Below are 13,357 nucleotides of genomic sequence, written 5' to 3' on the forward strand. Positions count from 1 at the left end.
TGCAATATTCAATGTACAATATGACGTATGCGTTTCCAAGACAACAGGCTATTCTGTTTATCATTGACGAGAGGGCCCACGTGAAGGCAAACAGGTACGAAGGAAAACGAGTCACCAAATAGATAAACTTAGGTATAAGCTCTGTCTACTAAGTGACTTTATCAAACACACAAACAGGCACGGGCTGTTACTGAACAGTTATGGACGACACGAGTTAGCAAGCTTGTCAAGCATTTGCACTTTGAACCTCTATGATAGCGATTTCAGCAGCAATGTCCCCAAATCCAGTCTTGTAGTGGGCGCACTGCAAAATGAGATTAATTACTCTATGACATACAAACCATCATTCATAGAGAAGTGAATTGAATGTAATAGATACAACAGTGTACAGAATGTAACTCAAAAATTAGTCATGCAAAACTGAGTCTGAACCTAAATGGAACAAAGATATCATGATCAATTACAGTCATCATATTAGATGACAAAACCTGTGTTATTTCTTACTCCTGCACAATTTCAAACTAAAAAGTTGAAGTAAAATGTTGTTACCACAGCGTCAGTGATTATCAATCTCTTCCTCATTTCCTGCTCACAGCCCAAAAGCTCTGCCTAATGGCTAGAAATATCATCGCAATAAAAAAATGCACACAGCAGCGGCAAAAATGATAGAGACATATCTCCTGGGTCTACTTGGTATAGTTAAAATCAAATCAAAGACAAAAACATTATTTTCTCACCACATAGCTCATATCAATTGGGTACAGTCAAAGAAAGCGAGTCAATTCATATATAATGCTGTGATCAAACCTTTGTAGAATGATCTACACAACTGAAGGTAACTGTTGTATATGAATGCTGAATGTAAGAATACGTTTTCACAAGGTTGAAATCATCTCCTATCAAAGAGGCTGTGCAAAAAAGCAAGGACCCTAAAGATATGACAGTATATGTAAGCCTGTAACTGTTATACATCAAGTATGATTTCAACAGCATTTTTGTTCCTTCAATTTTGGTGAAAACATGGGGAAGGAAATTGTACAAAAGTCAACCAAATACGTTATTCCGTCATGCTACATCCGTAACATCTATTGATAAAAAAACAAAGAACCTGTGAGTCAATCCCCCATCAATCATGAACGTGTAGATATCAAGTCATCGCTTTGCTGGCACATAAGCTACATTATTATACGACTTCCCACTCTCAGACTTATGATTTGCATAAAATCATGATAAACATTGATATCTATGCCTTTAGAATCGATATTGTTGGAATATTTACCTCAAAAGAGACTTTGGAAGTTTTCTAAATCAAACATCTAATGCCTCCATAAAACATAACAGTAAATCATACCGTTTCACACATTACATACTCATTTATAAAGGATTAGTAATGGCCAATCACCAACACCTGTCTTACATGTAAATGTCCTTTTTGAAAATCAAGGCAAAACACACACACACACACACACACACACACACACACACACACACACACACACACACACACACACACACAACACACACACACTTGCTTTCCATTCGACGGCCACAGCCAAATGGTGTTTTAGTTCATCCCTGTGATTACAAGCGCCAGAAGGTAAGCGGTCAAAGTATAAACTGCAGCGTGCTGTGGCTGTAGGGCCGTAGAACCACCAACAGGGTCGGGGGTCGGTGTTGCGCTCCGGCTGCAGATGTCTTCTGTAGGCCGCTTGGTCCCACGTGGAAAGCGGTCGGCGTAACCTACCAGCGGACCCTAGTCATTTGCCGATTCCAGAGGAGAAGAGAAAGCCGTTAGAAAATTCTCATATCACAAGGAAGTAGGAGTCAAGTCAAGTCAAGTCAAAGTTTATAGCACGAGTTTGGGTTCGAAGTGCATACAGGCAAATGCATACATGTAACGCTGAACATAAAACGAAGAGCTGCCCTTACAAAGGCAACAGTTCCATTCAATGTGCAATTATCATCTACAGTTTTAAGTGTCAATACGACATTGTCAATGAACATTGTTTAATAACCCATATCATTTCAATATACTTAGTCTTATCTAGGAAAGGGAAGCTGCAGAAGCAGTGGGATAGGTTCAGTACTTTGTTGTATCTTTAACGTTTGTTCTTGACCATATAAAAGACACCACAAGGCACACATCCTATTTTGTTTATCGCGACTGAACTAGCTGTCCTGGTTTTTCTGTAGTGTATCACTTACCATGTACATTTGTGATTATCTGTACTTGTATGACATTTTCTTGAATACAGTATTTTTAAAAAACGGTGTTGGTCTTACAGTATCGACATTAGACTGATGGGTGGCCTGGCAGATCGAGTAGAAGGTTGAGTTCAGGAGGTACTCGGAGAAGATCTGTCCATTCTCGCTCGTCCACGGCACGGCCTCCATAGCCTCCTCGTAGGTCATGTTGACCATGTGCGCAGGCGCCGTGATGATGATGCCCGGCTCGCCATTATCGGTCCTGTAAACACCAAGTGGAGAAAAACAAATCAGCAGGTGTCTGACGAATACAAGAAACATGCGTAATGGCTAGCCTCCATAACAGGTTCTCTGGGCCTTTCTTTCGCTTATGATATACTTTTTGAATTGACTTTTTGCACTGGGTCATCTGTGAAGCCAGCCCGTAACCATTTGACCCAGGGAGCATGCTATGGAGGCTACGTAATGGCTTCAATTTGTTGAAAAAATTGAACGTTTTGTACCGTCGGTTTTATAGCTGTGGAATGGGATCCCAAAATCGACAGGTGTTATAAAGAAACTTCCGATAGCTAGTTAAACCTCTACCATAGCTAAACTGCAATGATTAAATGTTCTGTTCCCGTGGTCGGTTAACATTAAATGACGCTTCTTGTAAGGCCACAGCATGTAAATCTTTTGGATGACATCAGCGCGCTCAATCTTCAGTTTGAATCTTTTTATTTTCAAAGGGTACACGGTCAAAAAGTAGTCATACTTGGGCTGGCGTTTTGCATAGAAAGAAGGCCACTGTCGTATAAAACATTCTCGCCCTATGGCATGTTGAGACTACAACAAAGCTAATTAATAATACGCACAATGTAAAATCCTGAACTCCAGCGAAGCCGACAGTGTGGTACACGTTTGGCAAACTGTCACACCTACTCAGGTTGAACTTCGGGTAGTACATGAAAAACGTCTCACACATCTCTTCTGGGGTACCGAGACCGCCCTGAACAAAAGAAATAAACCAATCATTAAAGTTGTCCCCAAACTAGCCTCCGTTGCAGTCCTTCCCACAGCGATCTTTAAAAACTTTTTGGTGGGGGGGGGGGGGGGGGGCGCCGCGTATCTGCTTGAGCCCCCGTATCTGCTTGGGATCCCGAAACTGCTGTGACCCTGTGCCACAGCGGTCACAGGGTCACAGCGGTGTCGCTGCTTACAGATGCGGTCCCAAACGTTAAGTGTCCACATATATACATATATAGGGTAACGATAATAAACGTACAGTGAAACAATTATCATCTACTTTTTCTTAACCATGTGTGAAACGTCAGACACCCTTGCATTGAAATATATATCAGCAGTGTATCTTGTTTATCTTCTTTAATTTTCTTTTTAAGACATCATTCTGAACTTTTGTCAAGGCAAGGAAACAACAGAGAAGATGTGAAAACTGAAGGTTTTACTTACATACGTAACGGAGTCTTTGTGAGACGAATCGTAGATGCATTCTGTAATCAGAATGTCTCCCTGAAGAAAAGGCACGAGTGTGAGATTTTGTTACATTGGCGACCATCACTTGTTACTAACTACATCAGATTGAGGAAAAGGATACTTCTTAAGACTGCCTGGAAAGCTTGACTTTGCTAAAATTCCTCACTAATTATGCAAATCAAGTCATAATTTGCGTGATCGTGACTAGCATACCATTAAGTTGGTTAAAGTTACCTATATGTCAAACATTTTTGATCAAATGAGTTGAGGAATATATAGTTCAGGAACAGCAGCAAGGTGTGTACGATTAGAGGATTTATGTGTTATAACGTTACAGGACTTGTCTCACCCATATGGTTATGACTATATGATATCGATAATAACGTTAATGACACGCTTTCCTTCGGTCTATACGGTGTCATAAAGCATGTTCGATTCCTATAACCACCTCATCAACATCGTACGCTTTGCGGATTCGGTGATTATCGGGGACTGACCATGCCTTATGACACCGTATACACCTAAGGACAGGTCATTAACCCTATATTATAACGGGACAATCAATTGCTTACCGTACATATTTCTTTTTATCTATCCGTAAGAGCCTGATGTTGCCATCGATTTACGAAGAAAGGCGGCTCAATTGTTACTGTAGCAGCATTTCTTCACCCTAGGTCAGAAATATCAATGCTCGAGACAAGTATTGACTTCACTGACCCATTAGGAGAAGCAGGGGTTACGAAGGCTGCTCGGGAAATTCCCTACCCCATTTAGGCCGGAATGTTTTTGGTCCACTCACACCGGGGCATGCCCCTGCTCTTTTTCGAAAGATGTGGTGGGTTCTTTTATGTGCTCAAGGTGTGACTCTCCTCAAACACGGGACCTCCATTTAACGTCCTATCCGAGGGACGTCCCTAACCTGAGTGGGGTGAGGAAATTTTAAAGTCGTGTTAAGTGCCTTTCCCAAGGGCACAACGTCGGGGCGCAAGTTCGGACATGTCTCTGGGCACAACCTGGGATTAGATCCCGGGTCCCATTGTTTGACAGCCGCGCGCTCTACACTTGCGCCACACGACGCCACTTTTAACGAAAGTCTTTTACTACCAATGTGTAAATGTCAAGAAATGTTACCAACTCAGAGTGACTCACGGGGTAGATGGTGAGCTCCTCCTTCAACTTCCTCTCGTACTGCAGGTTGAAGTCGTAGTTGTCGTCTCGGACGATGTCGATCTCAACACCGTCACGGATCAGCCGGGCGTTCAGCTTCACTCCCAGCAGGTGGGAATGGAGGTTTGCACTGATGATGTGGATGGGATGTCCGTGCTCCTCGAGGAACTAGAGAAAAATAACAAAAACGCCCCTGCAGTTTTAGAATGTAATGCTAGGTGGCCCAAACTTATGTGACTTTTTCCTGAGCACAAGAGCTTTTCAACACCCAAAAATCGTGACCATAGCATTAGCATGTCCAGGACACGGTATCAAAACCGGAAGTTTCACTGCAGAACCTAGGAAAGCCACTCACTCACTCACTCACTCACTCACTCACTCACTCACTCACTCACTCACTCACTCACTCACTCAATCAATCAATCAATCACTCACTCACTCACTCACTCACTCACTCACTCACTCTCTCCCATAGCTTAGTCAGCCGTCGGGGCAGCATAGCTCTCAGTGAAAGCTCTCCATTGCTGGCGGTCTTCCGCCAGTCTGGTCATCTGGTTGGCTGAATGATCTGTGATCCACGACCGACGGGGACGCCCCCGCGGCCGCGCACCCTCCGCTTTTCCCTGAAGGATTGTGTGTGCAAGAGTGCCTTTCGCCCTAGACACATGCCCGAACCACAGCAGTTTTTTTTCTTTTTAACTACGGACAAGAAACTGTCAAGTGGGCCTTGCAGAGTATGGATGCGTTTCTTGACTTCTTTGTTTGTGGTGTGTGATGTCCAGTGAATTCGTAGCAGTCTGATAACAGTTCAATTCAAACGCATTGATTCTCTTCACCGTATTTTTGCATTTAGTGTCCACGAGTCAGCGCCATACAGGAATATTGATAACACAAGGCAACGTAGTATACGGATCTTTGTTGACATGGAGATATTATGACTGGACCATATGTGCTTGAGTTTTGACAGTGCAAGGGTTGACTTAGCAATCCTGACTTTCACCTCTTTGGCTGAACCACAGTCTTCTGTCTGGACAGAGCCAAGGTAAGTGAAAGCCACTAGAGGGCCCAAAATCTAATTATTTCCAGTTTTTGTCACACCCTAGATTCACACCAAATATTAAATCATTCCATCTAACCATTTTCGAGTTATCTTGTTCACCAACAGACACACAGACAGACAAACCCCACTGAAAATATATCCATATGAATGACATGGAGGTAAAGATCTTGTTTCAGGCAACCCAAACTTTCTCTAAAACTAAGTATAAAACTGCAAATGGTACTACGTACATGGGGCTGGCACCTTTAACCGAATAAATCCTTTTGGACAAGCTTATGAATGCCAAATTGTCTCTCAGGTATGTACTAACCGCGTTCAAGCACCGCGTGCTGCAGAATCCTGCCGATGTGAACTCCTGGACATGTGGTGGGATGACGTGGTACTTGTTCACCAGCACGCCAACCTCCAACGTCCCCAGGTCGTTATCTCTCAACTCGGGCGTGTACGTGAGTCTGATGCCTGAACTGTCCCGGATACCTGTGTAACGTTGGGTAACCTAAATTCGTGGGGTACTTAAAGTCGGGATTTTTCGAAAACGGGGTATTTAGGGATATGTGCTACATGCAAAATCAGTTATAACGCCAGCAATGCAAAGCAGATAGACTAACGTATTCAGAACACTGGCTGAAAAGCTTCGATAACCATGCATTAGAAGTTGGCGACGTCAAAAACTCTCCGTCCCTTATTGACAGAGTCTGGGGGCTTCGTGGGAGAATCACCCAGCACGGTTGTTCGCTGGTTTATAAGACAAATGTCACATCTCCTGCCTGCTAAACACAATTATTTATAAGACAACTTATTACAATCTCTTTTGCTAACCTGCAACTATATTCTAAGTGTGATCAATCATCAAAACTCCTCTCTGTTGCTACAACCTACGGCACGTGTATTTTCCCGCCGCCATATTGTTAACCAGAATCCTGTTGTCAAGCAGACGACAAAGGTTTGTGAGGAACACTTTTTTGTCTAAATGCTGCGTGTGATAGTGGACTGAGGAAGATATTTTCCTCAAAGTTTGCTCCTAACACAGCAAGGAACACATGGACATAGTAGTATTACCATTGCTACGGCATCCAGCTAACTTCCCATGAATAATGTAACGTTACACGTTGCCCGATGATGACGATGGGCCGACTTTGAGTGAAGTTCTACCGACTCAACACACGGGTTGTTCCCGAACTGGCCTGATGTGTGCGGTACGGCCGTTTCTTCGTGTATTTTTTTTACTTGGACACGTCTATATCCATAGCACTCTCCTCAAGCCAAGGATAGAACGAATAGCTGCTGTATAAAATGTGATTAGCGGTAAGATATTCAAGACGAATCTTCTCTCCCGAATTAATGTGCCCCCCTGTCCGACAGCACCACAATTGTGCGTGCGGCGCACGGTAGTTTCAAGTTGAAATATTATGGTGTCAGCACGACTAGAGACAAAATCTACCATATATATGATTAGTGCAAAGATAGTACATGATACTGACAGAATAATAGAAAAAAAGGATGGTTTATTGTTCTGCTAGATTGATTTCAGTCAACCATTATCGGAAAAATCCCGAATTTAGGTTACCCAACGTTACGCAAATGCCATATGTAAAAGAAATATATCAGAATGACTACAACAGTCCTTTGAACGAAAAAAATTGAACTACAGAAAGTGCGAAATGGACGAAATGGCGTTCCACTTTCGTTCCATTTGACACTTTCTGTACATTGCTTCACGGCATGGCTCAAGATTTTGCCGGGCAAAAAACTGCGATCGGAAAACATTCTGAACCAGCTAACCATTGATTTGCAACCTTCTAGTGAGAAACAAGCGTGTTTGGAACGTTTTGGAATCCCTGACCTGAAGCCAAGAGCGGGTTGTCGTAGTGCATCTCCATCATCACATAACCACTGTCATCGTCTTCACTGATGGGGTAACCCACATGCTCTGGGTAAACGATAGGCTGGGGGCAAGAATAGATGTGATAAAGGGTCATAAAGAATATTTGTTAAAGGGGGTAAAACTACAAGCATGAGTGTACAGGAAAAGGTATTAAACACGAAAGTTGGTTTCACATGCTGCAAATGTGGAGTTCAATATATTTACGTAATACAATGTGCTTCTTAATGCCCTGTGTAGGAAGACATTTAGCCTGGTTGAAGGGTTGGCGGAAAAAGCTGTCCGGTCCGGACAGCGAAAAAGCTGTCCGGTCTGATTAGACAGGTTGCGTCCCCTGGCAGAAGGCGATAGAATTGCAAGCAGTCTGACGTGTATCGGCGTTGCTGTATATTTCAATATAAATCGCACTGATTGGATAGATAAATGGGGGTCTGCATGCAAATCTCATTGATTCCGTCGCGTTCAGAAAGATTAGCGACAGTCTTTTCAACCTCCTTGGCGACACAGCGCCATGCGGGGAGGGGCCATACAAGCCCCGGACAGCGGGACGTTGTGCTACACAGACTAGGAAGACATGTGGTCATCATCACAATACTTGTTGTTTCACAGCGGCGACTTTTGTCTATCATATCGAACTAAAATTCAAACTTGTTCCTACCCCTGACCCGATGGCCCAGGCCAACATGATGCTTCCTTGATAACATTCCATCCAGTCGCCGGGCATGTTGGGAGTGTAGCACTGATGTCCCGGATGTCCCTCCGGCCTGACGGTCATGTTCGGGTTCTTCTTACAGGTGTAGACCAATAAATGGTGAACCGTACCCTCGTTCCCAGGCTGGACGATGGGTTCAGCCTAAAGTCACAGAAAGAGAGAGAGACTAAATGCATGACATTAGAAATATATCAACACAACTAAGCCCCCCAAAAGTTACTGAAGCAACTGGATAAAGAAGGTTTGAAACAGTCAGACGTTTCAGACATCATCCGCTGTCTTTCGTCAGTGATTAAAGGAGTGAACTGGACAACCAGGTTTTAAACCAAAACTCTGAATTGAAATGTTAATGAGGTGAAGACAATTAGGGATGGTTCAACAGAAGACTAAGTCAAGCCAAACTTAATTGTTACTTATTGTTGTTGACAGCGTTTTCTTTGCAATGGGCCGGATGAAAGAAATCATTCTATATACACCCAAGAAGGTTAAACTTTTGATACACCACAGAATATCCACTCACACTACTGTGCCTTTGTCAACATGTTAGTAAAACATCACGCGCATGCGCGCACGTACCTTTATCACGTGGTGTTTACCGCCCAGTTCAGGCATCTTAAACAATTGACACCAGTACGTCGTGTCTTGATTACCAGGAACGGAGACCTGGGAAGAAATAAGAGAAAGTTTCATTGCAAGTTCTTGCCCGTAGGCTAGATTGGCAGTACATGTTATATGGAAAGGGCGGACTGACAGTGATTAACAGTATGTGACTACTCTAGTCCAACAACTGACACTAAATTATAACTTATTCAGTTCGACTTCTTTTTCAGAGACATACTAGTAAGGCATGACAGACACAGGTAGAACAAAATGATGTCATCCGAGCTAACGGTTACATTAAGTCAACTTTTCTTAAGCTTTTGCCAAACTTTTTCTTATTCGCACGCTCGCATCATATCAGTTTTTGGGTCACCGGAGAATGTCATCCATATAATCAAATCAACATGGCCTAAGATGAATAGAAAATAAACCTTACATTGTTCATCAGCAAATCATGTGTGTAGGTTGTTCCTGTTGAAATGGTCTGCTCCGGGACGATTCTTTGTAGAAGAAGCGTCGCCCTGGTTCCCCTGTTGGATCCGTGGTAGGACGGGCCGCTTACTCCAGACGCCTCGTCCGGGTCCTGGTCGTGCCACGCCCATATCACACGCATGGTGTCGTCCTGGAGACCACAAACATTCGTCAACATGTGTCAATATATGTTATCTAGTCATTTATAATACTACTATTGACTCATAGGCAGTGTACGAAAGACCAAAACAACATGGAAAGAGGCTTCTTCAGGTCATTTCCAACACTTCCAAAACATGTCGTCCGGATCCTGGTCGTGGCACGCCCATATCACACGCGCACGCATGGTGTCGCCCTGGAGACCACAAACATTCGTCAACATGTGTCAATCTACTACTATTGACGCACACTACCTGTCCTAAGCAACGTTTCTTTCTCAGTCCCTTGAGTGGCTGCTCCCAACAAGTCGCTTTTAGAATGCGGGCTTGTGCAAATCTAGCACGGTCGGTGGGTAACTGTGTGTCGCCAGTCCGAAGGAATTGGCTGCCCTGGCCAGGTAGTAGAATAACGCCCGTTTTAACTGGGATATAACTAACTAAGATTTAAAAAAAGATGGAAAATTAGACAAGAGAAACGGGGCTTTTTTTTTATTTTTGAAGATATTTTTCAACTTTACGACGTAACAAACCCAAACAAAAGAAGCTCACGGTAAATGTGTCGACAGAAATCTTCATTTAGAATGGCTGCTAGCTGCTGTCCATCGTTTTGGTTGTTGAGCAGAGAGTGAATACCCCTGATGGTTGGGATAGGGTCTATGTAAAATGGGGACTGTTTGGTGGTTGCCTGCGCCAGGTGATTGCGGCGGCCAGGATTGACTGTAGTTGATTATTTGTGGAGCTGTTTCTTCGACTGTGATGTCATACTTACAATGATGACGGGACTGTGATGTCATACTTACACTGATGACGCGGTCCTTCTCGTCACATGTCGTCAGTTTCCGGTTGAACCTCAGCACGGTATGAGTCCCGTTCTCGTACCCAGACACCAGCTCCCAGTCCTGACTCTCGTCCACAAGGGGCTGTGCCTTCGCGTCAGCATAGCGGTCCTGAAATACAGCATATTACAACCCATAATACAGAAGTACCTACTTTTTTCTGCTGATTAAAATAAGGCAATGTTGATTGACTATATGGATGACATCCTCTGGGAACCCTAAAACTGATGTGAGCGTGCGAAGAAAAAAAAGTTTTGCAAAAAGAAAGTTTCCTTCATTATGAAATCTACGAGGTCAGGAAGGACGAAAAAAACTAAACACACATAATGTACGTGGTATACCGAAATATAGATTCTTCATTTTTGTTCCTACGAACTTTTTCTTTGACTTTGGAATTGACTTTAGCATTCTACGACATTAATATCCGTTTTCTGAAATATATATATGTTTTTAGATTTTATTTACATCATGTATTTTCTCATTTTGCAACTGCTTTTCATGATTTTCAGTATGGCCGAAAACTAATCTTTATCTGGAAAGGGACGAAAATCAGTGCTGCGCGCGTGGATGTCGTCCGTATAATGAAATCAACATGGCCTTACGGAGGATTCTAAAAGGAACATCACTAGAACATATGAATGGCATTTGAATTATGATAAATGATGCACCGATGAACCCCAAACACCCCCACCCCGCCCACCACGAACACACACAACGGGACAATAAAGTAAACGGCCGGGTCAGGCTATGCCTGGTACGGTAGAACACATGAATGGCATTTTAATTATGATAAATGGTGCACTGATGAACCCCCCACCCCGCCCCACGAACACACACAACGGGACAATAAAGCAAACGGCCAGGTCAGGCTATGCCTGGTACGGTTAGCCTGAGTGTCATCCTGTTTTAGTTCCAGGCTCTACCTTCTTTGGTGAAGGTATAGCCTGGAACTGAAACAGGATGACACTCAGGCTAGGTACGGTTACTAGGCTCTCCAACGATTTTGTTGTTGTTGACTTGTAAACTGCAGTGTTGTTTTAAGCTGTGCTTTCTGACAGTTTATTGGCCGTTGGCATGAGCAATTCACTCATGAGCATGAGTGTACATGGGCTGAATGACTAATGTTGACACAATAGGTTTTATGTAACCAAGGAGGTTTTATATAGCTATATAAAACCTCCTTGATGTAACGTTTATGGCAGAGCAAATAAACCTATAGGGTGTTGACCTTCAAAGTTTATGTTTGATAGGGGTGGTCGAATACCTGCTTTTACATAACGGCCTAACAGTCAAATTGGTCCAGGCAAGTCCTTGGTCCAGGTCATACTCTTCAAATCCCTGTCACCAGTTTTAAAGCCAGCTCCTTTGGTTGATATATTTCATTCATGTCTAGGTACCACAGCTTCCCGGTGTCAGTAGTTGACAAATAGTTTTTTATACGTCTGGGGTCTCCTTTCCACCGTTCACGTTAATCGTTGAGCAACCGTACAGCGACCAAAATCGGACTTCTGTGACCCTTGATTTTGTTATTCGAATATGATGCAAGATGTAAGTTTGAAAGAGGATAAAACGTCAGAAAATTCGTTCTTTATCCACGAAATTCGTTGAGTGATCCATAAAACCTTAGATAACTCAGCGGTCGCTTTATGGTCACAGTCTCAAGTGGAATGGAGGTGTTGACAAACCACACATAATACATGATACTACAAATACTTTTGGAGGTTAAAAAGCTAACGCTAAACTGCAGCGTTTTGTGTCTTCGCCTATAGTGCTGTTGCAACCGATCGTCGAAGAAATTGTCAAAAGACCTACATTACTAGCGCGGTATTAATCTCCAAGCAGATCTATCGGTGGCAAAACGCCATTTTAAAACTCCTTTTGCCAGTTGGATACGTTCTAAGTGCCACCGATCCGCTTGAGGTTAGCGCGGTATCATAGGACTGACGAAATGCCTAGATATTTGTTAAACAGGAACAGATAGCTATATAGAGATAAATGCAACACCAAGTCCAATGATGTGTTACCGTGAGGTGCGCTTTCCCGTCTTTGACCCAGCCGATGGCGATGTCGGATCCCGGCATGCCTCCGTTAGGAGACAGACCCATGCCGAACCATCCTGTCGTCTGCACATGGGCTTCGAACTCGATCTTTTCGTCATCAAACTTCCAGAACAGGTGGAACTTTTCTTCCTCGTCTAGAGACTCGTGGTGTGTAAAATCATCGGCTCTAACAGGCTGTACCCCATATTGAAGGGCTGTGATCAAAACTAGAACACTGAAACTCCCAGCGATTCTGGCCATACTGCCTGCTGCAACTTGACGACGCGTAATGAGATTGTATGGACAGTTGTCTCTGGAATATTTGAAGTATGACGAAAGCGTTTCCAAGACAACAGTTTATCATTGATTAACATGTTTATCATTGACGAGAGGGTCTCCAGGTACGCAAACGGGTTGGGAAATGAGTCATCAAATAGAGGCTTTGTGTTGCTTTTTAGGTGTAAGGTCTGTACTATGTGAACTTTAACTGACATATGTTAATTGTCAAACTCAATATCTATTAATGTAACAATACTTTACGTTTGGGACTACATTGTTAGCAGTAACACCTAGCTTCAGTGCACTGTGAACCAGTCAGTATTGCTCTGATGAAGATGTCAGTCATTGAAACGTAGGCCCTTGTAAAATACATGGTTTTGAAGAAAAGGACCTTGCTATTCAGAGATTCGCCAACACGATGAAATTATTCACGAATTATCAATCTCGTTTCACTATCACTTCAAAGTCTTCCATA

The 13,357-nt window shown here is 43.2% G+C and overlaps 1 protein-coding gene across 1 annotated transcript; it reads right to left on the reverse strand.

Moving 5' to 3' along the window:
* Positions 1-725: 725 nt before the first annotated feature.
* On the reverse strand, positions 726-12,887 carry LOC136445229 (DBH-like monooxygenase protein 1 homolog). Its single transcript, XM_066443104.1, has 12 exons — positions 12,589-12,887; positions 10,529-10,675; positions 9,536-9,721; positions 9,076-9,162; positions 8,446-8,640; positions 7,749-7,851; positions 6,216-6,382; positions 4,828-5,013; positions 3,655-3,714; positions 3,060-3,193; positions 2,284-2,467; positions 726-1,753 (listed from the first exon to the last, which is right to left on the reverse strand). Exons 1-12 carry the CDS (start codon positions 12,862-12,864, stop codon positions 1,565-1,567), a joined length of 1,914 nt encoding a protein of 637 aa, XP_066299201.1. The 5' UTR covers positions 12,865-12,887; the 3' UTR covers positions 726-1,564.
* Positions 12,888-13,357: the final 470 nt, after the last annotated feature.

This window comes from Branchiostoma lanceolatum, chromosome 11 (genome assembly GCF_035083965.1).
Source record: "Branchiostoma lanceolatum isolate klBraLanc5 chromosome 11, klBraLanc5.hap2, whole genome shotgun sequence".
Taxonomy (NCBI): domain Eukaryota; kingdom Metazoa; phylum Chordata; class Leptocardii; order Amphioxiformes; family Branchiostomatidae; genus Branchiostoma; species Branchiostoma lanceolatum.

What these genes read in the sequence shown, in the direction of transcription:
- LOC136445229 (XM_066443104.1), bottom strand. Translation starts at nt 12,864, where the DNA reads ATGGCCAGAATCGCTGGGAGTTTCAGTGTTCTAGTTTTGATCACAGCC. An exon ending in AGAAGGACCGCGTCATCAGT is followed by an intron (nt 9,722 to 10,528) that starts GTAAGTATGACA and finishes TGTGGTCTCCAG; the next exon opens with GACGACACCATGCGTGTGAT. An exon ending in GGAGTTCAGGATTTTACATT is followed by an intron (nt 2,468 to 3,059) that starts GTGCGTATTATT and finishes TGGTGTTTACAG; the next exon opens with GACCGATAATGGCGAGCCGG.